The 23,902-nt window shown below is 43.4% G+C and overlaps 1 protein-coding gene across 1 annotated transcript in view; it reads left to right on the top strand.

Moving 5' to 3' along the window:
- The first annotated feature begins 1,799 nt into the window (after positions 1-1,799).
- The window catches only part of LOC307117679 (E3 ubiquitin-protein ligase TRIM39-like), a 58,383-nt gene continuing 36,280 nt past the window's right edge, over positions 1,800-23,902 (top strand). Inside the window, exons 1-2 of the mRNA XM_079802672.1 lie at positions 1,800-1,903; positions 18,980-19,536. Coding sequence (XP_079658798.1) covers positions 18,982-19,536 — 555 coding nt within the window. The 5' untranslated portion in view covers positions 1,800-1,903; positions 18,980-18,981. The remainder of the gene's footprint in view (positions 1,904-18,979; positions 19,537-23,902) is intronic.

Genomic DNA, 23,902 nt, shown 5'->3' with positions numbered 1-23,902 from the left:
AGATAAAATACTGGTTATACAATGACAAAAATTAGATTAGCAAAAATAACAAAAGGTTACAGATAATACTTCAGCTTAGCCATTCTCAAACAGACAATTCTGTATGAGTGGATCAGTATACAGGTGGTTACCTTGTATGCAGTTCAAAAGCAATAGATGTAAAAAACTAACTTGTTCTCGTCCGAGCAATTCAAGTTAAGATAATACAGCAGAGCAGTTAGAGCAAAATAATCATAGAAAAATAGTATTCACCTATGATGGTACATCAATCAAAAACCAAAAAGAATGCACACCGAGTAGTAATTTCTCCGTAGTATTTATACAGAATCAAAAGGTGATGAAGGCATCTGGGTTTTTCCAAAGAGGAACTAAAGTTCATCACGAGTCTCTTGAGCATGACCATCACCTCTCGAAAGAGGAACTGAAGTCCATTTTAGTCTCTTGAAATTATAGCATGATCATGGCCCCTAGACAGACGATGCCATCTTCTGCAGTTTCTTCCATGCCTTGATATTCTTTCGACCTTTTCTCCCCTCTTGTTTAGGATCTTGTCTTTTGTGTGTGTGTGTGTATGTATCTGGAAGTGTATTTGCAAGTTCACTAAGATTAATAAAACAATTTTCCCGAACAGTTTCAACAAAAGTAATCTATTGATTCAACAATATTACCATTGATTATTTTTTGTTAATTTCAGTGTTGATTCAACATCAGTGATGTAGAATCCATCATAACGTAACGTTGATTCAACAATATTACCAAAGATTATTTTTGATCATTTCAGTGTTGATTCAACATCATTGATGTAGAATCCATCATAGTGTAACATTGATTCAACAATATTACCATTGTTTTTTTGTTGTTGTTGTTAATTTCAATATTGATTCAACATCAGTGATGTAGAATCCATCATAGTGTAATGTTGATTCAATCGCATTACCATTACCGTTTTTATCTCACCATTGATTCAACATTAAATGCAGGTGCAAACATGATATTGAATTAACATCAGTTCATAATGTTGATTCAATGATATTACAATAGATTTTTTGTTGAAATCTCAACATTGTTTCAACAGTAACTGAGGGTGCAAAAGTGATGTTGCGTTTGTCTTAATAAAACAAGAAATAAATGGCAGATAATCAAAACAGTCTCAATTGCAGCCCTTAATAATGAATCTAAAAGCCAGTTTTTAAAGAGTTTCACACAGATGAGGGGAAAAAAAGTGACTTAAAAAGTCACTTGATCAAGTGATTTGAAACCATCAGTTACTGACATAGCAGACAAATGTCATGAAAAGGTAAAAACATTAAAGGAAGAAACACACCTGAAGGATTAAATCATCATGGCTGTGTTGTTCCTCAGCTGTGGTTTCTCTCTTCATCTTCATCATCTGCTGTTCTCCAGTCTGAACCCAGAGACTCTGTGCAGGTTTGATCGGTGGATCCATGACTGTCACACACACTCTCCTGAGCGTCAGTGTCACAGAGTAAAGTGAGTCCTGTGTGTCTCTGGATCTCTGACGATCTTAAACTACTCAATAGTGCATTAGCGCCGCCACTGGCAGTGGAGAAACACAACACCTTCATCTCTGGAGGATCAGGGCTCAGGTCTCGCTTTCTCCTCAAGTCAGTCCACACTGAGACTCACACACCGTCCAGAGCAAACACAACATTGAGGAACTAATCACAACTACACACATATTCTAACAGTTTCTTACACTGTTTTCATCAGGGATGAATCAGGAACTGCTTCATATTCATGATTATGGGCGGAGCTCTATGACATCACTGCATGTGTGTGAAGACTTCAGTGAAAGTGAAACTGAACAGATGAACCTGAAGCTTCTTCACAACAACATTCAGAAACTCTGAAATCAACGATCAGATCCGATATTCACTCACAGGTAAGCGATGGGAATGTAAGTTCACTAGTTTAATGTCATGATGCAATATAAGAATGTTTGTCAAATCAAAGTCTGTACAGCTAACACACGACGTAACGGTTACGTAATTTATTCGTACTTTTTGGTAATTTCACGACTTACCAACTGACAACGTAGTCTTGACGTCGCATGCCTGTAATTTCCTTACCATAAAATTACCTTCTCACAATTGTGAGATATTGGTAATTCCATGACTTACTGGCAACGTAAATGCAACATCACCTGCTCCTATAATTTCATTACCATCATTTGCAGGTTCTTTATGTTCTGATTTATTATGTTCTGATAATCAGAATTTGCTATTTAATTAAATGTCAGACACAAGATTGAAATCCCCCTTAAGATAAATGTTTCTTTTCAACAATTAAGAATACGGACAATCTTTTTATATACATGTTACGTGACATGTCACGTGTGCCTCCGCATGGGGCGTGCACAATATAATTTAATATAATAAATATTTTTTATAAATATGACAACAATCACATAACCCACAGAGAGATCGCCTTTGTTAGAGAGTTTGGGAATATTCACACATAAAAACATGATCTCAGAGTTTTAAAATCACACATTTAAAAAAAAGAACCATACATCACGGTTGTTTACACCAATAAGCATTAAGCTGTGTCGTCAGCAAGTTGTTTCCCATCATGCTTTTGCTCAGCGCAGTCGGTGGAGAGCAAATGCGTTCAACTGCAGAATCCGACACATCATCCTTTCGCTCGCGAGAGTTTTTTGACATGTACGTCAGCATGACATCAGAGCAAGGCGGACCGCCCTCGGACACTTTTCTAACCGGAATGCATCTCGCGCTGATCACCGGTGATCGGTTCTGCGCAGATTTCGCTCATCTCAAACAAGCCTAATATTATTATCAATATTATTATTAACAATAGACCCTTTTCACATTTCCAGGTTTCTCAGAGCGGAAGTCGTCATAGTTGGGTTAAATATTATAGCTGTGAATGAGAGAATACATTACATTTTTTTTTTGTGTGTGCCCATTTGCTCACATAGCAAAAGAAAAACGCCACAGTACACTGTAAGACATTTATAAGAGATTTTACAGGCCAGTAAGTTACTGTATTTGAGATTTACAGTACAATAACCGCATTTCAGTTTACAGTAACTACATGTTACTGTAATTTTGTAATACAGTACTGTTACTGTAAACCTTGGTTAACAGTGCATTAATCCTAATCCTATTCAATAATTAATACTTACTGAATTACATTAATTCTTACATTAATCTATCCTACAGAAGTAATCCAAACAGACAATTATTATGAAATATAAAATTCTTTATTTAAAACATTTTAAGTGCTTTAACTTAAACATGTAAATGTGTGGAAAAAGTTCACTTTAAAACATCCTCGAATCAAATCTTATTTTCAGAAAATCATGTATAAAAGTAATCAGAGTGCATTCAATATCAATTATTTTACATTTTATTTACATTTACATTTATGCATTTGGCAGACGACTTGCATTGCATTCAAGATACACATTTTACATTTTGTCAGTTCTTGCTTTCCCTGGGAATTGAACCCATGACCTTGCTAGCGCCACACACTATTGTTTGAGCTACAATTTTAAAAACTCTGCAGAAAATAGTTGGTAGAATACTGTAAATAGTTGGTTGAAGAATACTGTAACTTTGGTGCAAAATACACATATACATGAATAAAATATAAACAAAGAGCAAATTAATTCTGAAACAAGTTATCACAACACAAACACAAGTTTCATGTCTGTACCGATCTGTGCCATCTTCCACATTGGATGATTTCAAACAGGAACCAGGATTCTGCTCCATTATGGCAAGAAGTCCCTCTAGATAAGAATGATATGAAGTTAGTCATACAATTTGAGTATACACAAACATTTTACACTGTTGGAATTTAATAAAAAATAATAATCCCATTACAATTCATCATAATGGTAAAATACTATTTTATAGACAGTTAACACTTTGAGGTACACCTAGCTAAACGTACGCTGTCTAGTCTAATCCAGTCCTGCAATGCCTTCATGAAGATGTGAAATGAAATGTTCAGTTTTTGTTTTAGTTGGTGATTCAATGTTATGAATATTTTGAAGAATGTACTTTGTAGTGATGCTGAACCTGATTGCATATTAGAGAAGTGTCTGTTATTTAGTTTAACAAAATTGATATTGAGTAAAAAACTAAAGAAAACTGTTAGTACATAATAGTAGCAGCAGCACAAACTACATGCTCCAAAAAAGTAATATTACTGAATCACCTCAACATGATTTCACAAACTATTTAATCAAAAACAACAATGTAACCTTTTATTGCAGGATGGATTACATGTATACTGCATTAGCTTTAGTAAGGTATCCTCAAACTTAATGCTGCATTCACACAGGGCACCGGCGTTAACGCTTCTCATTTACTTTGAATGGTTGACGTCATGCGTTGCTGAACTGAATTGTGGGTTCTGTCGCGTCGCTTCACTCACGTTGCAAGCGGCAGAAGTTGAAAGGTGTGTTGGACATCAGCTGTGGCTGGATGCAACCAATCGGCGAGAGTAGCCGCGTGCAGGCGGGGAGGAGCTGCAAACGGAGACGTGAAGTCGGACACTTTCTGCTTCCCGCAGTGATGCTTGCACTGTGTTTGCACACTTTATCAGCTGAAGTGAAATAAATGCAATATTTGTCAATGCACAGATGTTTCAGAGACATTTTTTGTCATGTAATACTTTATGCACTACTTAATACAGCGTGTGTTTGTACAAGAATAAAGTTAACATACAAGCCTAAACTATCAATGAAGTGGGGGTCTACGTTTTTCATCTGTTTTATTTTGATAAACATGACAATATAACAACGCAACTACATGAAAAGAGATTTAACTGTTATAAAAAAGAGATTTGTGCGCATTAGAGGAACTGAAGGTTTTAGAATGAACATGAAACACATGTGATCGCTGTCATGCGGAGAATCTGGCCAATCGTGGAACAGCTGTGTCATCATCAAAGTCCGTGCAGTCGCTCTGGAGAAACTGCACCGGCTGTATTAGCCGACTGCTCTCGAATTGCTCTCGAGGTGCTTTGATGCCATACGTCACTGTCACGTGGCGTTGGCGCTGTCTCAGGTCAGACAAAATTTCTAACCGGCATGACGCCCTGTGTGAATGCAGCCTAAGTGTCTGTGTACATTACATATCCTATTAAAAAAGTGTCTCACCTAGTCCAAGTTTTTCCATTCAAACTCCATTAGGTGGCGAAGGCAGGATGACACTCTGTTGTTGACTACAGTTGTCTTCCTGTTCACAACTTCCCCGGTCTTCCGACTCACTCCGGTTTTGGTGGTGCATCTTGTTCCCTCCTCTAAGTTTTTCCTCACGAAAAAAACTTAAAGCAAGAGAAAATTAAGAGAATAAAGATATTTTAAATTTCATCACCCTTAGTGCCTTTGCTTTAAATGTTTTTGGTAACACTTTAGAATAATGGTCCGTCATTAAACGGATAGTTCACCAAAAAAAAAAAAAAGTAAATTCTGTCATTTACTCGCCCTGTTGTTCTAAACCTTTTAAAGAATGTTTGTAAACAGACAATTTTGAGGCACCATTCACTTCCATGGTAGGAAAAAATTACTATAGAAGTGAATGGTGCCTCAATCTGTTAGGTTAAACATTCTTCATCTTCTTTTGTGTTCAGAAATGTATTCAGGTTTGCACTTGAGCAACATTATTGTAAAGTTTTGCCATTTTTTTTTCATAAATTATATTTCATCTGCCAAAATCATCCAAAAATTGTCCAGGACTGCTTCAATTCCAGAAAATAAAATTATAATCTGTCAGTCCTGGACAAACACAGTTTTGGATTATTTTAGTATAATATAATTTATGAAAAAAAACATGTTACATGGCTAGTTACAGCTAAAAAGAGGTGGAAAAACTAAATAATTTTGTGATTCTGTTAAACAGACCCGACTAAAACATACAAGAAAAACTTTGAATTATCAGTAATATGTGGAGAAACGTCTAAGGTTACGTATGTAACCTCTGTTCCCTGAGAACAGGGAACGAGCGCTGCGTCTAGCTGACGCTATGGGGAACGCCCCTCGGCGTGACTGGTGTCTGAAGCTACTATCGAATCACGGCAAAGTCTTTGACCGACGTCAGCCCATGACGTCATCAACGTGCGACCCGGAAGTATAAAAGGGCGCCGTGCCAACACATACACATCTTCTCGTCTGAAGGGACTGTATGGCAGATAGGCCCTGAAGCATGGCAACGCGACGCAGCGCTCGTTCCCTGTTCTCAGGGAACAGAGGTTACATACGTAACCTTAGACGTTCCCTTTCGAAAGGGAACTCTCGCTGCGTCTAGCTGACGCTATGGGGAACGATATACCAACGCCGCCATGCTGAGGGGAGTGTCTGCCCATTGGCAGTGACAACTGTCAACTCAAGTAATTCATAGAAAAACCTGAGCGACTCCCCCTCAGGTCCTGGGCTGACAGTGACAGCACTCCCTACGGTCATAGCCCAAGCTATACAACTAAACGGAACCCTAACGCACTGCGTGGAGTTCCATCCAGACAGCTCCAAGGCCCGGGACCACTACTTCCAATGAAGGGGTCCCTTCAAGGGAATGTGGCTAGGGGACCCGAAGGAACCCCAGCCAGTCACTACTCGGGAAAAAGTTCTCCCGAGTGCCACCAGGGAGGCCTGACCTGGTGCCCTAAGTGTTATGGACACTTCGGTTTAGCCAACCCTGTCTGTTCAAAACAGAGCCTCTGGATGGTGCCCAAAGGGCGTCCAAGCTAAGGGACTGAAACACAGGCAGTCTTACTTAGCCCGGAACTCAGAGACGGGTTATCCAAGAGAGCAACACTCAGCGTAGTGCTTTTCAACCCTTGCTATCGAGGGGAGTCTGCCTGCTCAAATCAAGGATCTACCAGGTGCTTGTGTTTCAAAGCAGTAGGGAGGCCGAAAGGGCCTAATGACTGATCTAACAGGGAGGCCTCATGAGAGGCCTACGACCGTCTGACCAGGCTCAGGCGGCTGAGCACTCATAGACGACCCTCATTGAGGGGAGCAGCTGAGCCTGCCTGGCGAGTAACCTCCAGCTATAGGCTCAACTACCACAAGTTCTCACAGAGAACTGGTAATCAAAGTGCCTAGCTCAGGAACTTCAACTTCAAGGAGGCCCTGTGGGCCTACTACTTGATAGCGGGTATTCCAGGGAGGCCTATAGAGGCCTACTACCTAACCGCAAGCCATGCTGGAAACCCAAGCATCCAGGCTCGGGACTCCGTCCTCAGGGAGGCCTTAGTGAGGCCTACTACCTGACAGCAATACCGCCTGCTGAGGTTACCCTTGTTTTCTCAAGGAGGCCTAATGGAGGCCTACTACTTGACAGTCAAGCTACGCAGGCTAGTCGGGCATCCTGTTTAAGGAACCCGTCCTCAAGGGAGGCCTATTAAGGCCTACTACCTGATAACCAGCCTTTAGGGAGGCCTGGAGAGGCCTACTACCTGATTGCAATACGTGCTAAATGACTGGGTCCCAGGAACACCTTAGGGAGGCCTGATGGGGCCTACTACCTCTTTCGAGTGACCACCATCTGGGACTCGACAGTCAAGCTACGCAGGCTTTTCGAGCATCCTGATTAAGGAACTCGCCCTCAAGGGAGGCCTATTAAGGCCTACTACCTGATAAGCAGCCTTTAGGGAGGCCTGGAGAGGCCTGCTACCTGTTTGCAATGCGTGCTAACTGTTTCAGATGACTGGACCCCAGGAACACCTTAGGGAGGCCTGATGAGGCCTACTACCTTGTTCGAGTCAGGGAGGCCTATTAAGGCCTAGAATTAACAGCAGGCTTTCAGGGAGGCCTGATGAGGCCTACAACCTGCCTCTGAGAGCGACCACAATCTGGGAACTCACCCTCAGGAAAGCCTAGTAAGGTCTTAGAGTTAACAGCAGGCCTTTCAGGGAGGCCTGATGAGGCCTACAACCTGCTTCTGGTAGTGATCACAACCTGAGAGCTCACCCTCAAGGAGGCCTAGTAAGGCCTTACACCTACCAGCGGGCCTTCGGGGAGGCCTGATGAGGCCTACAACCTGATAGCCTCCAGGCTAGCTGTCCTGATGCGCACATCGGTACATACCTCCAGTGAGGCCTGTTTGAGGCCTTCCAACTGATAATGCGCCTTGTTCAAGAGGCCTACTGAGGCCTACAATTGACAGCCGACCTTCAGGAGAGCGTATTACCCCTATTTAACCTGATAGCCAGCTAGGCTAGTAGTACCTTGATGCTTAAGCATTGTCACCTGCCTTACTAGAGGCCTGATAAGGCCTACCACTGTCACCGTTTACTCTTGAGAACGGTGCAATCCTTCCTGCTAACTGGGACAGCCATATTGAAAAATGTGGGTTGTAGTAATATTAGACCCTACGGCTCGTTTTCATGGAGGCCTGCTGAGGCCTAACACATGATAGCTACCCATTACTATGGGGACCCGTTCCAGGGAGGCTTGTAGAAGCCTACAAGCTGTACGAGTTTCGCAAAAAACGATAAATAACTGCCAGACAAACAAACTGACTGCTATTAAAACCAACGACTCTCAATGAGAGGAGGCCTCCGATCTAAGTACAACAAAAAAAGGTGACGGTGCCTCAGCAACGCGCCTCCTTCATCCACATACCAACTGACGCCGTAGCGCTCAGTCGTAACAGAGACAAACTAATCCAACCTGCAGTGGCTTAGGGAACCGAAGACACATAGTAACCCTAGGCGGTAGACAAACACTACATTCTATCAGAAAAGTGTGCTACCGCCTAGTAATCCGCAAATATTTCAAAGAAAAGAGCGGCGGCCTAAACACTACTCTCAAAATGAGAGGAGGCCCATCTTCTGATAACCATAAGCGGTGGCCTATCTGGCGCCATCTTGACCAACCAGGGAAAGCCAACACACGCTCACAAACATAGCCCAGATAATGGTGCTGTGTTAAAGCCTAACTAAGCAGGGGAATAGACAGTTCTCTCTGATGAATACCCAACTCTATACAGGAACCTGGGGTCTGTAAGAAATACATATTTTTAGTATAACACACAAAAATGACCACTCTCACCTGCGGCATGCTGAGCGAAGACTCATTGTGCGGTTCTCACCACCATGTTCTACCGCCCTTGAATGCCTGAAAGGGGCGTTCTCACTGAGCAAGTCCGGGCGGGCCATCAGAACATAGTTCTACTCACCATAGGCCCGCCTCAGGCCTGATGTAAGAAGCGCCTGGGTAAAAGTCATTAAAAAGGAAAAAGGAGAGGGCTATGATGTAATCGCCCTCAAGGGAAGTGATCCATCACCAACGCCTTCGTTGAGAACGTTTGTCCTGGATCACCTCCCTTACATCCTTTTTCCCCCGGGAATCCCATCTCCTCTGTACCCTGCTCCTCCAAGGAGGGGGGGCACGAGAGGAGACGCTAGCACTCTGGTCCTGCCTACGGTCCTCAGACCGTGAAGGACCAGGTCCCGCCTGCCTGGGTGGGGGCGCGGATCTCAGCGGTATGCATGTTTTATTCTTAAATGCCGCTGAGCGCGCCTTCGCCTCCCTGAACTTTCCAACCACCGCCTACACGGAGGTGCCGAAAAGTTCAGTAGGCGAAACCGGCGAATCGAAGAGAAAACCCTTTTTCTCTCTCCCCGATATAAGCCAGGCCCAACCACAGATGCCTCTCCGTAACCACCATAGCCGCCATAGAGCGGCCGATCAGCCAAGCAGCAGTCTGCTTGGTGGCCCGGAGAGACAGATCTGTGGTGTGGCGCAGCTCAGCAACCGCCTCAGGGGACAGCCCGGCCCCCTGGTCGAGATCCTCCAGCAGGTCCGCCTGGTACGCCTGAAACACCGCCATGGTGTGAAAAGCAGCACCAGCCTGACCTGCTGCCGTGTATGCCCCTGCCATTAAAGCACAACGTGATTTAGAAAGGCAGAGTTTGAGCTCTTCAGTGTTGATGCCCACGAAACGCGAGAAAAGTTCGCAAACTTTCCTCGCCAGTCGGTAGCCTCAACACATATCCATATTCCCCTATCCCCTCGACATCAGCGAAGTTAAAACGCTGATGTTGATGAACATTGGGTAGAATATGGATTCTTCCATGCCCTCTTGATCTCTGTAAGAAGATCAAGAAGGAATGGAAGGCTCATCTGAGCTGATGGTTTATGGCCAAGGAGAAATCGATCGATCAATCTACCACGAGCGATCTCTCCTCTAACGCGCCAACATGGCAGCAGCAGCCTGCCCGTAGCACGTTCCATAACATTCATCAGCTCAGCATACACGGTCAAGGTGGCTGAGAGGATTCATACCACTCTCACCAGCCATCCCTAAGAGCACTTGCTGTTTAGTCTCGTTAGCCGCCAGATCGTCGCGACGATCGGCGAGCTGCATCTGAGAACCCATGATGTATGCCAACGCTCAGCCTCAGCTTGAGCGGGACAGCATCATCCAGTCCCAGATGCCAAACTTTCTTCCCTCAGGAAAAAAAAAAAAAGCCAGACTAGAGTGGAGCGATCTCAGATTGAAAACCGCTCACACTCACACACAAACAACTTCAAATGAACTTGACTGTGCATGCTCTTGATCCCAGGCAGTAAATACACACTCGTGTGTATTAATAATTGAATTTGTTTTACCTTAACTCGTATAGCAGTTCAAACAGACAGTCCCTGAAGACGAGAAAGATGTGTATGTGTTGGCACGGCGCCCTTTTATACTTCCGGGTCGCACGTTGATGACGTCATGGGCTGACGTCGGTCAAAGACTTTGCCGTGATTCGATAGTAGCTTCAGACACCAGTCACGCCGAGGGGCGTTCCCCATAGCGTCAGCTAGACGCAGCGAGAGTTCCCTTTCGAAAGGGAACAAAGAGGGGTAACGTTACTTACCGTTGTATGAGTTCCAGTGTCGCACAGCACAGGCAGGCTCCTGGTATTCTTATCTAAAATGTAAAATAAATAATGTCAATCCAAATGTAAACTTTGTTTGTTAACGACATTATTTTTGCAACTAGTGGCCAACGTTAATTTACTAACTAACGTCGTCCTAAATGTACGCTTAATATGCTCGATAAACAAAATCTTCATTGTATTGGTAAAGTTAATTCAATAAACTCACTAACGTTAAGTCTTTTTAAAAATAAAACGTTAGGTTTATGTTACCTCAGTTTTAGTACCAAAGTTTAAGCAAATGATAACCTAACGTTATGTAAAGTATGTTGTCCGGGCCGTGAGCTCTCTCCTCGGGCCGTAACGTTACACACGACGCTGGCTGCACTGGTTCCTAATCTAATTCAATAAACTCATTTTTAAAAAAAAATAAAACGTTAGGTTTGCCTCAGTTTTTAACAGCAAAGTTTAAGCAAATGATAACCTAACGTTATGTAAAGTATGTTGTCCGGGCCGTGAGCTCTCTCCTCGGGCAGTAACGTTACACACAACGCTGGCTGCACTGGTTCCTAATCTAATTCAATAAACTCATTTTTTTTTTAAATAAAACGTTAGGTTTGCCTCAGTTTTTAACAGCAAAGTTTAAGCAAATGATAACCTAACGTTATGTAAAGTATGTTGTCCGGGCCGTGAGCTCTCTCCTCGGGCAGTAACGTTACACACGACGCTGGCTGCACTGGTTCCTAATCTAATTCAATAAACTCATTTTTTTTTTAAATAAAACGTTAGGTTTGCCTCAGTTTTTAACAGCAAAGTTTAAGCAAATGATAACCTAACGTTATGTAAAGTATGTTGTCCGGACTGTGAGCTCTCTCCTCGGGCAAAACTTACAACGCTGCATCGGTTCCTAATCTAATTCAATAAATTCATAAAACGTTAGATTTACCTCAGTTTTTAGCACCAATGCTGACAAGCTAAAATTGGGGTGCAGACAACCGCGGATAGTTCAAATCACACTTACCTTGCTTGTTTGCCGTTCTCACGGGGGATGAAAAAATCTTCGCAGGGTGTCCGGACACAGCTCATATGTTCTCTGGAACCGTGAGCTCTCTCCTCGGGTGAAACTTTCAACGCTGCACTGATGGTTCTTAATATGAATCTAAAGCAAATCCTGTCGATCCCAATTGTGCCAAATAGGCCGTTGTGGTAAATACAGTATTATACTTTATTTTTAAAAAATACAGGAAATCACTGTATTTGGTGTTTGACCTCATAGAAAATACCCATGATGCAACGGGAATTACAGTTATTTACTGTAAAGAGAATTTACAGTATTATACTGGGTGATATATAGTAAATAACTGTACAAATTACAGAAATGTCTAACAGTGTAGTGATTTCACTTTTAAAAAGAGGGAAAAAATAAAGTGAGATTGGTAACGGCAGTGAAAAGAGAGAAATATGTTAATTTTTACCATCACTCCTATAGACGCCATTACTAAACACCCTCACAGCAGTGGTAACTTTTTTATTGTAATTTGATGCAAAAGTAATAAAATACAAAGTATTAGTGTTATAAATGTACATTTAAAAAAAAAAAATGATAATACAAAAAACGTAGTTTTTTTACGATATTGATGACCATTAAAACGCGTCATCACAGTCTGTGAAAAGGGTCTATAGTTAATTTTTCTGGGGTGTTAAACTTTTTATTGCATAATATCCATCCATCCATCCATCCATCATCTTCCGCTTATCCGGGGCCGGGTCGCGGGGGCAACAGTCTAAGCAGAGACGCCCAGACTTCCCTCTCCCTAGCCACTTCCTCTAGCTCTTCCGGGGGAACCCCGAGGCGTTCCCAGGCCAGCCGGGAGACATAGTCCCTCCAGCGTGTCCTAGGTCTTCCCCGGGGCCTCCTCCCGGTGGGACGTGCCTGGAACACCTCCCTGGGAAGGCGTCCAGTAGGCATCCGAAATAGATGCCCGAGCCACCTCAGCTGGTCCCTCTCGATGTGGAGGAGCAGCGGCTCTACTCCGAGTTCCTCCCGAGTGACTGAGCTCCTCACCCTATCTCTAAGGGAGCGCCCAGCCACCCTGCGGAGAAAGCTCATTTCGGCCGCCTGTATCCTGGATCTTGTCCTTTCGGTCATGACCCACAGCTCATGACCATAGGTGAGGGTAGGAACGTAGATTGACCGGTAAATCGAGAGCTTTGCCTTGCAGCTCAGCTCCTTCTTCACCACGACAGACCGGTACATCGACCGCATTACTGCAGAAGCTGCACCGATCCGTCTGTCAATCTCCCGTTCCATCCTCCCCTCACTCGTGAACAAGACCCCAAGATACTTAAACTCCTCCACTTGAGGCAGGAACTCTCCACCCACCTGAAGCTGGCAAGCCACCCTTTTCCGACTGAGAACCATGGCCTCGGATTTGGAGGTGCTGATTCTCATCCCAGCCGCTTCACACTCGGCCGCAAACCGTCCCAGTGCATGCTGAAGGTCCTGGTTAGAGGAAGCCAACACGACAACATCATCTGCAAAAAGCAGTGACGAAATCGTGTGGTTCCCAAACCGGACACTCTCCGGCCCAAGGCTGCGCCTAGAAATTCTGTCCATAAAAATTATGAACAGAACCGGTGACAAAGGGCAGCCCTGCCGGAGTCCAACATGCACCGGGAACAAGTCTGACTTACTGCCGGCAATGCGGACCAAGCTCCTGCTCTGGTTGTACAGGGACTGAACAGCCCTAAGCAGGGGGCCGCCGACCCCATACTCCCAGAGCACCCTCCACAGGATGCCACGAGGAACACAGTCGAATGCCTTCTCCAAATCCACAAAACACATGTGGACTGGTTGGGCAAACTCCCATGAACCCCCCAGCACCCTGGAAAGGGTATAGAGCTGGTCCAGTGTTCCACGACTGGGACGAAAACCACACTGTTCCTCCTGAATCAGAGGTTCCACTATCGGCCGAATTCTCCTCTCCAGTACCCTGGCATAGACTTTCCCGGGGAGGCTGAGAAGTGTGATCCCCCTATAGTTGGAACACACTCTCCGGTCCCCCTTCTTGAAAAGAGGGACCACCACCCCGGTCTGCCAGTCCAGAGGTACTGTCCCCGACCGCCATGCGATGCTGCAGAGGCGTGTCAGCCAAGACAGCCCCACAACATCCAGAGACTTGAGGTACTCAGGGCGGATCTCATCCAACCCCGGTGCCTTGCCACCGAGGAGCTTTTTAACCACCTCGATGACTTCAGCCCGGGTGATGGACGAGTCCACCTCTGAGTCCCCAGCCACTGCTTCCTCAACGGAAGACATGTCGGTGGGATTGAGGAGATCCTCGAAGTATTCCTTCCACCGCCCGACGATATCCCCAGTTGAGGTCAACAGGTGCCCATCTCCACTGTAAACAGTGTTGGTAGGGCACTGCTTCCCCCTCCTGAGGCGTCGAACGGTTTGCCAGAATCTCTTCGAGGCCGACCGATAGTCTTTCTCCATGGCCTCACCAAACTCCTCCCAGGCCCGATTTTTTGCCTCCACGACTACCCGGGCTGCAGTCCGCTTGGCCTGCCGGTACCGGTCAGCTGCCTCCGGAGTCCCACAAGCCATCCAGGCCCGATAGGACTCCTTCTTCAGCTTGACGGCATCCCTTACTTCCGGTGTCCACCACCGGGTTCGGGGATTGCCGCCTCGACAGGCACCGGAGACCTTACGGCCACAGCTCTGAGCGGCCGCAGCGACAATGGAGGTGGAGAACATGGTCCACTCGGACTCAATATCTCCAGACTCCCTCGGGATCCGGTCGAAGTTCTGCCGGAGGTGGGAGTTGAAGATCTCTCTGACAGGGGGCTCGGCCAAACGTTCCCAACAGACCCTCACAGTACGTTTGGGTCTGCCGGGTCTGTCCAGCCTCCTCCGCCGCCATCGGATCCAACTCACCACCAGGTGGTGATCAGTTGACAGCTCCGCCCCTCTCTTCACCCGAGTGTCCAAGACATATGGCCGAAGGTCTGATGACACGACCACAAAGTCGATCATCGACCTCCGGCCTAGGGTGTCCTGGTGCCACGTGCACTGATGGACACCCTTATGCTTGAACATGGTGTTCGTTATGGACAAACCGTGGCTAGCACAGAAATCCAATAACAGAACACCGCTCGGGTTCAGATCAGGGGGGCCGTTCCTCCCAATCACGCCCCTCCAGGTGTCACTGTCACCGCCCACGTGGGCGTTGAAGTCCCCCAGTAGAACGACGGAGTCTCCAGTCGGAGCACTTTCCAGCACCCCTCCCAGAGACTCCAAGAGGGCCGGGTACTCCGCACTGCCATTTGGGCCGTAGGCACAAACGACAGTGAGAGACCTATCCCCGACTTGAAGGCGCAGGGAAGCGACCCTCTCGTTCACCGGGGTGAACTCCATAATATTGCATAATATTTAATAGAAAATGACAAGGAAAAGGAATAATGACAGACATGGCCTGTTTACATCTCATCTAACAGTAGTAGATACTGAATGAGAACGCGTGTTTGCCTGGTGGCCTTGGAGAGTTGCCATGGCAACCATAAACAACATTTCTCTCTGTTTTATCCATAGACTGTAAAAAAATATGGACGTAGTGTCCGTGACGTCACCCGTAGGATTCTGATGAGCAGTTTTGAAGCGCAAAGTATGGACAAGATGGCCGTTGCCATCTTGGCAGCGCGTCACTCCCGGATAACAGAAAATGGGCAAAGAGGCGGGACGTGGGCGGAGCTGAGGTGACGTGATGACTAACAGACAGCAGACAAACAACAATCCACCTGTCACTCAAAGTGGCCACACCCTTAATTATGCAGAACTTTAAGGCTTTATATAATGTAAACGGATGAGTTATACAAAAATTCACCCATCAAATCATGCAGCCATCAAATCCTGCTTTCTAAACATATATTATAAAATATTTAGCTAATGTCAAACGGGGCCAACGGCTCTTGGGCTAGTAAATCAGCGCATAGGAGAATGTAAAGTTGCACGTCAACTAAGCAGGAGCACTTTTTTTTGTATGTGAAGCTGTTTTACGTGAATATTATGACACGAGTGAAGCACAAAGCTTAATTTACAAAATAAATAATAGGTTCGCAATTAAATGTTACATCACAGCCATGGAAACATATGGATTTGTGCCGAACGAGAGAGGAATTAAGCTTTCTGTGGTGAGCCAAGTTTAAGTTTGCTTGCGTTTTGCGATCTGGTCACACGATTTTCCACGAATTTAACAATAGGCTTACTCCATTTTATTCTACTGGACATGGAATCTCTTTGAATCTCGGATTAAACGTTTCTTCCTTGTTTGATTTATTTAGGGCTATATTTGCATCATTTACTGTGGTAAAGTAGAAAACGGAGTAGGACAGATACATTTTACTTCAAACTTTATTTAACACAGTTTTTGCTTGCTATTAGACTTGGTCAGGTTTTTGTGTATAGCGTATTTCATACACGCCAGAGAGTTTTAGTTTCGCTTTCTCTCACAGCGCATAATCAAACAAAGCCTAAGTTCTTGACCCTGCGGAAGATAATTTCGTTTTTCACATTTTACTATAAGTTGCCTATCAGTTTTGGAACATCAGGAGAAAACATGAAGATATTAGAAAACGATGCTTCTTTCCTGCTCGTGTCATCCCTTTCAGCGCAAATTAAGAGGCATGACGCACATCTGTGGGGAAATCTAAACTAATTTTTTCTTTAACTAATATTTAACTTATATTATTTATATTTCGATTATTTACAGATATTTATTTAAATGTTTTACAGGCTGTAGTAGGCTATGTTGTTTCACTGACGGAAGTAGGCCTACTAAATAAACACGCATGTTTGAGCCTTGTTTATATTTTTTATTTTCAAAATGTAGGCTATTTAATTGAGGAATATATATATACACACCTCAATCTCAATTAAATAGACTACATTCTGAAAAGATAGAAACGCTTTATTGCCCTGGCTCTGTTGTTCTGGCTCCATCTCTACCTCTAGCTCCCGCTGCTCTTCCGACTCCATTGTGACTGATCACGCAAACCGTGATTTTTTTCATTTTCATATTGGGGCTTCTGGGAAATGCATTGAGTTGCCTTAATTTATTTAGAGAGTAAATAAACTCATGAAACAGAGAAGTATCGTTAATGTTATCCATTGATTTCAACAATGTAACTGTATTCTAAATATCAACTATTTAAATTGTAACTGCAACGGAATACAGCTACTCATAATATGTATTCTGAATACGTAATGCCGGTACATGTATTCCGTTACTGCCCAACACTGAACACGACCTATTAAAGCACTAAGACATGGGAACAGTATAGCTAACATGCACATTTGAATATTTATCGCAAGTCATATCGTCATCGCAATATTAAACATTGTTATCGCACATCACAGCTTTTCCTCATATCGTGCAGCCCTATTACCAACACACAACTATTGATCCGTGACGTTGCCACGACGTTGCAGTTACTAACTGGCAACGTTACAAAGTTACGTTGGGACAACGTATCCGGGAATTTTACTTTTCCAGTTGCCACAAAGTAACTAGTTACGTCACCACAACGAAAGTTTAGTCAGCAGATTACGTTGCAGTTACGTAAAACTCACGTATCTGTGTTAGCTGGGCGTGTTCATGTCACATATCAGAAACAGGAAGTGTGTGAACTGCAGACAGAATAAACAAAGTTCAGAGAAAATCATAACTCCATTAAACAGAAATGACACATTGTGTTTATTTAGTAAGTTATTCATTTGAAAAATTACTGTTCCGCAAATTTCGGGTGTAGTCTTTTATAAAAGATCTTATGATGGTATTAAAATGTTGTTGTAAAAACCTGTTACATTTGCTGTTTTGTGGCTCCCAGAGACGCATATTTAGTTTCTGTTTAGTTTCTTCAGTTTGTTCTACTCAATAGTATCAGCTGCAGTGCCACAGATTCATCAGAAACGACAGACCAGCGTCTCAGACCAGAAGTTAAAGTGTTAGTTCACCCAAAAAGACCTTCGTTCATCTTCAGAACACAAATTATATTTTTGATGAAATCTGAGACTCTCTGACCCTCCATAGACAGCAATTTAATGACCACTTTCAAGGTCCAGAAAGACATTGTTAAAATAATCCATGTGACTACAGTTTTGTATCTTCTAACTGATACAAAGAATTAGTAAAAATCTGCATACTAGTCTTTTTACCACTTTGTGTGTATGAAGGGAAAACATTATACCATATAAGAGCTAATATTGATTTCTCACTAACAGAAGCAAGACAAGATTAAACCCCTGATGTTTTTTTTTAATAAAGTTATATTCCACCTAAAATATTGTTCAGACTCAATGACCAACCGTTGTTTGGTTAAATAGCTCTATTTTGCAAGTCAAAATGGGACAAACTAATCAAGAGATTTGTCCACTAGGTGGCGCTTCATGTTAACATTCATCATAGGAGATGCTTCCTCAGGTTCAACATTGAAACCTTTGATGTTGATAGCATTTTAATAGCTGGCCACCATATTTTGCACTGAACTGTTGTATTTGCGGCCCTTTATGATTTCTGCATGAAATGATTTTTACATTTCCAGCACTGGAACGCATTTGCATAATTTGCCATGGTGGCAACTCTCAGACAGATTGTAGCCTAAAGCTTTCAGCGGCAATGTGGATTGATGTGATTGGCAGATGTGGTGCTGCAAATTCAAACAAGAGAACCAATCAAAAGCATCAGAATAGCATCGCTTTACTAAACAGTCTTTAAATGGCAGGAGACCTCGCGCACATCAAAAACAGGCAAAGCAACAAACTAATATTATTCAACATATCCTAGCTTTTTACAGAAGATATTCAGATATATTATTTTGTAATCATTAACATTTTCATAACTAACTGTAATTTAATTACACATTTTTTCCTCAGTAACTGATAACAGTTACATTTTTTTTGTAATTAAATTACATAACTCCATTATATGTCACAAGTTATTCCCCAAAACTGAGTATTTAACATGCAAAATCCATAGCCTAATTTATTCAGTGCATATAATTATCAAAATCCCTCTCTTCAGCCGTGTAGATGATATATTGTCATCACTTATCTTTTCAGTCATGGCGTCCTCCAGTGGTCCAGCACTAAATGAGGAGCTCCAGTGCTCCATCTGTCTGGAAGTGTTCACTGATCCAGTCACCACTCCATGTGGACACAACTTCTGCAGATCCTGCCTGAGCAAGTGCTGGACGGACACACAGACCTGCTTCTGTCCACTCTGTAAAGATAAATTCAGCAAAAGACTTGATCTCAAGATTAATACAACACTCAGAGAGGTTGCGCAACACTTTAAGGAGAAGCTCAATCTAGGAGAACCTGAGGTGTTCTGTGACATCTGTGATGAAAGAAAGCAGAAAGCTGTGAAGACCTGCCTGATGTGTCAAAGCTCTTACTGTGAGACTCATCTGGAGTCTCATCGCAGAGTCCCACGTCTAAAGAAACACAAACTCATCAATGCTGTGGAAAATCTGGAGGATTACATATGCCAGAAACACGAGAGACCTCTGGAGCTGTTCTGCAGAGATGATCAGACGTGTGTGTGTCTGTTCTGCACTGAAGGAGAACACAGGACTCACAACACTGTTCCTATAGAGGAGGAGAGCCGAGAGAAGAAGGTAAAGAGATACAAACAAAGCACTTTAAACATCCCATGAAATGCAGTTCCCTATCAGTCAGTCACATTCAATGTTACGTCGGACTGAAATGACTTATAGGGATCTCGCCTGAGAGCCCAATCACCTTCGAGTGGCAACAGAACAAGCCAACAAGTCAGATTTGCATCGCAAGCCACTCCCCGCTTCCGGGTATATAAGGCAGCATGCAAACTCGCACATTAAGCTGTTGCTTCTGTCAGGGAAAGATACATAGGATCCAATAGCAAGTAAAATGGTGCTTTATTTAGCTCTCAGAACACACAGAGGAAGATCACTCAGGAAGTCCGTAGTTACAGAGGAGGACCAGGATTTCCAGGCAGGCAGAGGAACAGGCGGATGAAACACAGGGCTGGGACGCAGGGATGCAATGGGCAGATCCACAGCGGAGAATTCCAGAACCGAAACGGGCAGAACTCCCAGGAGAAACACACACACACGACACAGCGAAGCCTGTAACTAACTGACAACACGTAAGAGTGAGTGAGGTGAATATATAGGGAGAGGTAATCAGGTGCAGCTGGATGTGATGATCAGAGCAGCAATCAGTAACCACGCCTCCAACACAACCACACAAACAGAGAGAGAATGAATCAATGAACCCATGAACCATGAGAGCTTCAGAGCAGAGCGGACATTGTTTCACTCTGCTTTTCGATCATAATTCAGTGAGTCTACTGAACAAGAGGGAAGCTGTTCCTGTGTTGGTGTGACGGCACATTCCAGCGGAGATTGCGGCTGTTGATTGCTTGCACGGTTAAGTTCAGCGGCTGTACCCCTGGGCGCTTCAACATCTAAAGAGCAATTTATGTAAAAGAGTAAACATGCTGATGCTGCATCTTTTTTAAGATGTCATTCCACCCGTTTATTTCTGGATGTGTTTATTTCCTGGCCTCGTCTGACAGCCCGAGCATGCTGAGGTAGCATTTGTTCATGAGTCATGCACCCACTGCAGGAAGATGACCATTGCAATGCTGAGATAAAGACTGAGATATGAGTGTAGAAAATTAAGGGAGAGGATGTTTGGTTGTGGATGTGGCTGATCTAAAATCCACAGTGCGTGTGGGTGAAAACTGACTGCTGATAGTTGTTGTTTTGTTTGTGAAGAATTGGGCAAAATCGTCTGAAGATAGGGAGGTGGTGGGGGAGGACAGTTAAATGTTCTGAAAAGTGTGCTTGAGTTTGAGGTGCTGTTGATCTTGTTTTGGAAATAAGAAGATTTAGCTGCATGTACTTCATCCGAGAAGGATGAGAGCAAGGACTGATACTTACCTAGATCAGATGGGTGGTTAGATTTACGCCATTTTCTCTCTGCTGCCCTGAATATCGTCCAGTGTTCACGAATAACATCAGATAACCAAGGGTTAGAGGGAGTAGCTCGTGCTGGCCTAAAAGAAAGAGGGCAAATACTGTCTAGACAAGAAGTTAAAGTGGAGCATAAAGTGTCACTTGCAGTGTTAACATCCATAGAGGAGAATTGTGTGGATGAGGGAAGGGAGGATGACAGAGTAGAGGAGAGATTAGAAGGAGAAAGTGAGCGCAGGTTTCGCCTGAATGTAACTGGTGGAGGAACTGGTGGTGTGATTGTTACAGTCCTGCCCCTGTTTTTAATATTAGTTTCTTTTGAGTCAATTCTAGGTCCAATTCCTCCTCGGTGGGCGGAGTTGCCTTATTGAAGATCAGCTGCACCTGTGGCAACTTATTTAAGGATTTCCTGGAGTTGGTCAAGTCTCTCATTTGTTTTGTGTCTTTGTGTGAAGGGTGGGTTATTGAGTTTGTGTTCCCATTATGTTTTCCACCACTCTACCCAAATCCATTTCCAACCATTTATTGATTTGATGTTGTAATGAAATTTGTTATCATTTCCTTATGTTTTGACCCTAGACACGGTTTGTTTAACTTTAAATAAACGTATATGTTTCTTTAAGTAAACTCATTTTGTGGATTGTCCTCTTTATGTTATGACTTGGAGCCGGGTCGTAACATAAATTGGAGACTCGTCCGGGATCAATAGTGGTTTGGAGTTGGGGTTTTATTTGTTGAGTGGAGTGTGGAAAAAGTTGTTGGATTATTAGAGGTCTCCGGTTAGGTAGAGTGTTCCAGCTGGGTTGCTAGTCAATCCTTCCAACGGTATACTGTTTGTTTTTTTAGTTTGTTTTGTTAGTTTGTTATTTTTGAAGGTATCCCGGGTGGAGATTTAATCTCTGTTGGGGGTACGCTATTCAGGGCCTGGTTTTTGCCAGGTGACATGAAGTTCAGCATTTAAAGTGGCCCCGAGCCTGGTAAGCCTTTGAAGATTAGATAGTTTTTCTTATTTTTTCTGATGTACCGGAGTTGTTGTCTAAAATATCCAGGTTCATTGGTGGGGTGTTGAGCATCAATGATGAGTTTGGGGAACTTGTGTTTTGTTTGAGAGAGCAGGTTTTTTTTTCTCATACCCACTTCCTTCAAATTGGTAAGTAATTTTGCACCAGTAACCAAAGTTGTTAGGCATGTTGAAGTTTTAGTAACATGCAGTTTTTGGTAACATGCAGTTTAATGCTAGGTTGTTGAATTTGGTCAGCAATTTAGGCATGATTTTGTGACTTGTGAGTTGTTGTTTTTTTAGTAGGAGTCCTATATTGTTAGCATGTTACTTATTGATAGGGTTTTGTTAAACCTTTTGTAGCCTTCGGGTAAGTGATTGACTGGTCAACTTGGTGTAGAGTAAATTACTGTTTAGTAGCTTGGTGGAAATGGAGTTGTTCATAAGTTTAAATCCTTTTTTTTGTGGAATATGTTTGAAGGGATACTGTGGTGTTTATGGAAACTCATAAGGTAGCTACTGTTGTGAAGGTATAGAATTTAGCCATGGCTTCTAATGTGGAAGACTTTTTGAAAGAACCTTCTGAGGAATCACTTGAGAAGTGCACTAAAGAGCAGCTGTTACTAGTTGCTGCTCATTATGATATTGAGCTCACTAGTGCGGATAAGAAATTGAAAGAGTCGATCTTAAAAAGCTTAAAGGGCACTTTAGAGAAAAAAAAAGTTTTTAGTGAAAAATTGCAAGTGCCAGGTATTGTTGTTAGCAGTGAAGTTAAGCTGAAAGAGATGGCGTTACGAGAAAAAGAGCTAGATTTGGAGTTAGTGAGGTGTCGTCTAGCTCAAGACCAAATCGCTTTGAAAGAGAAAGAGCTGCAGGGAGAATTTGAGATGAGGAAATTGGAAGGAGAGGAAAGGGAGCATGAGCGTGCTTTTGTCCTTAAAAAAATGGAGTTGGAGTTGGCAGGTAGGGGACTTGAGGGTCAGCCGCCTGTTTCACCTTATGGGGGTTCCTCTGAGTCTTCTCCAAGGGTAGAGCAAGTTTTTGATATTGGGAGGCATATTAAAATGGTTCCTCCTTTCTCTGAAAGGGAGGTAGAAAAGTATTTCTCCCACTTTGAGAGAGTTGCGACTACGTTGAAGTGGCCGAAAGAGGTTTGGACGCTGCTTTTACAATGTGTGCTTACGGGTAAGGCTCAAGAAGTTTATTCAGCCCTTAGTTTAGAACAGAGTGCTGTATATGACACTGTTAAAACTTCCATCCTTCATGCTTACGAGTTAGTGCCCGAGGCATATCGGCAACGTTTCCGAAATTACATTAAAAGCGAAAAGCAGACGTTTGTAGAGTTTGCTCGGGAAAAAGAGAACATGTTTGATAGGTGGTGTGCTGCTAAACAGGTCGAAACTAAAGAACAGCTTAGGGATTTAGTTCTTTTAGAGGAGTTTAAGAATTGTGTCCCTGAGGGTCTAGTTACTTACTTGAATGAACAGAAGGTTTCCAAGCTATGTGATGCAGCAGTTATGGCTGATGAATTTGCCTTAACCCATAAGGGGGTGTTTGGAAACCGTGACCCAAAAGGAAACAACTATCAGGGGCGAGTTAAGTTGGTTCTGTCTGGATCTAGTTCTGTTTCAACCTCTTCTAGTAAATATGAGGCAGTTTCTGCTAGGGCAAACGTTATTTGTTTTTATTGCAAAAAACCGGGGCATAAAATATCTGAGTGCTTTGTTCTCAATAAGAAAGCAAAATTTACCAAGGCTGTTGGGTTAGCCACTGCCGGCCAATTTCCTTTTTTTGATAGATGATGAAGGTTTTGAGCACTGTTCTCTGAAAGGTGAGAGCTTGGAAAGTAGAGATAGTGCCTCCGATTATACTCCTTTTCTAACAACTGGAGTTGTATCTTTATCAGGGCAGGATGGTTGTGTTCCAGTGCGTATTCTCAGGGATACGGGAGCTGCGCAATCGTTACTTCTTGAGGGGGTTTTACCTCTTTCTGACCAGACTGATACCGGAGCTCAAGTGTTGGTA

This window comes from Gobio gobio, assembly GCF_949357685.1.
Source record: "Gobio gobio genome assembly, chromosome: 21".
NCBI classification, from domain to species: Eukaryota; Metazoa; Chordata; class Actinopteri; order Cypriniformes; family Gobionidae; genus Gobio; species Gobio gobio.
This window is presented reverse-complemented; position numbering and strand designations above follow the sequence as displayed.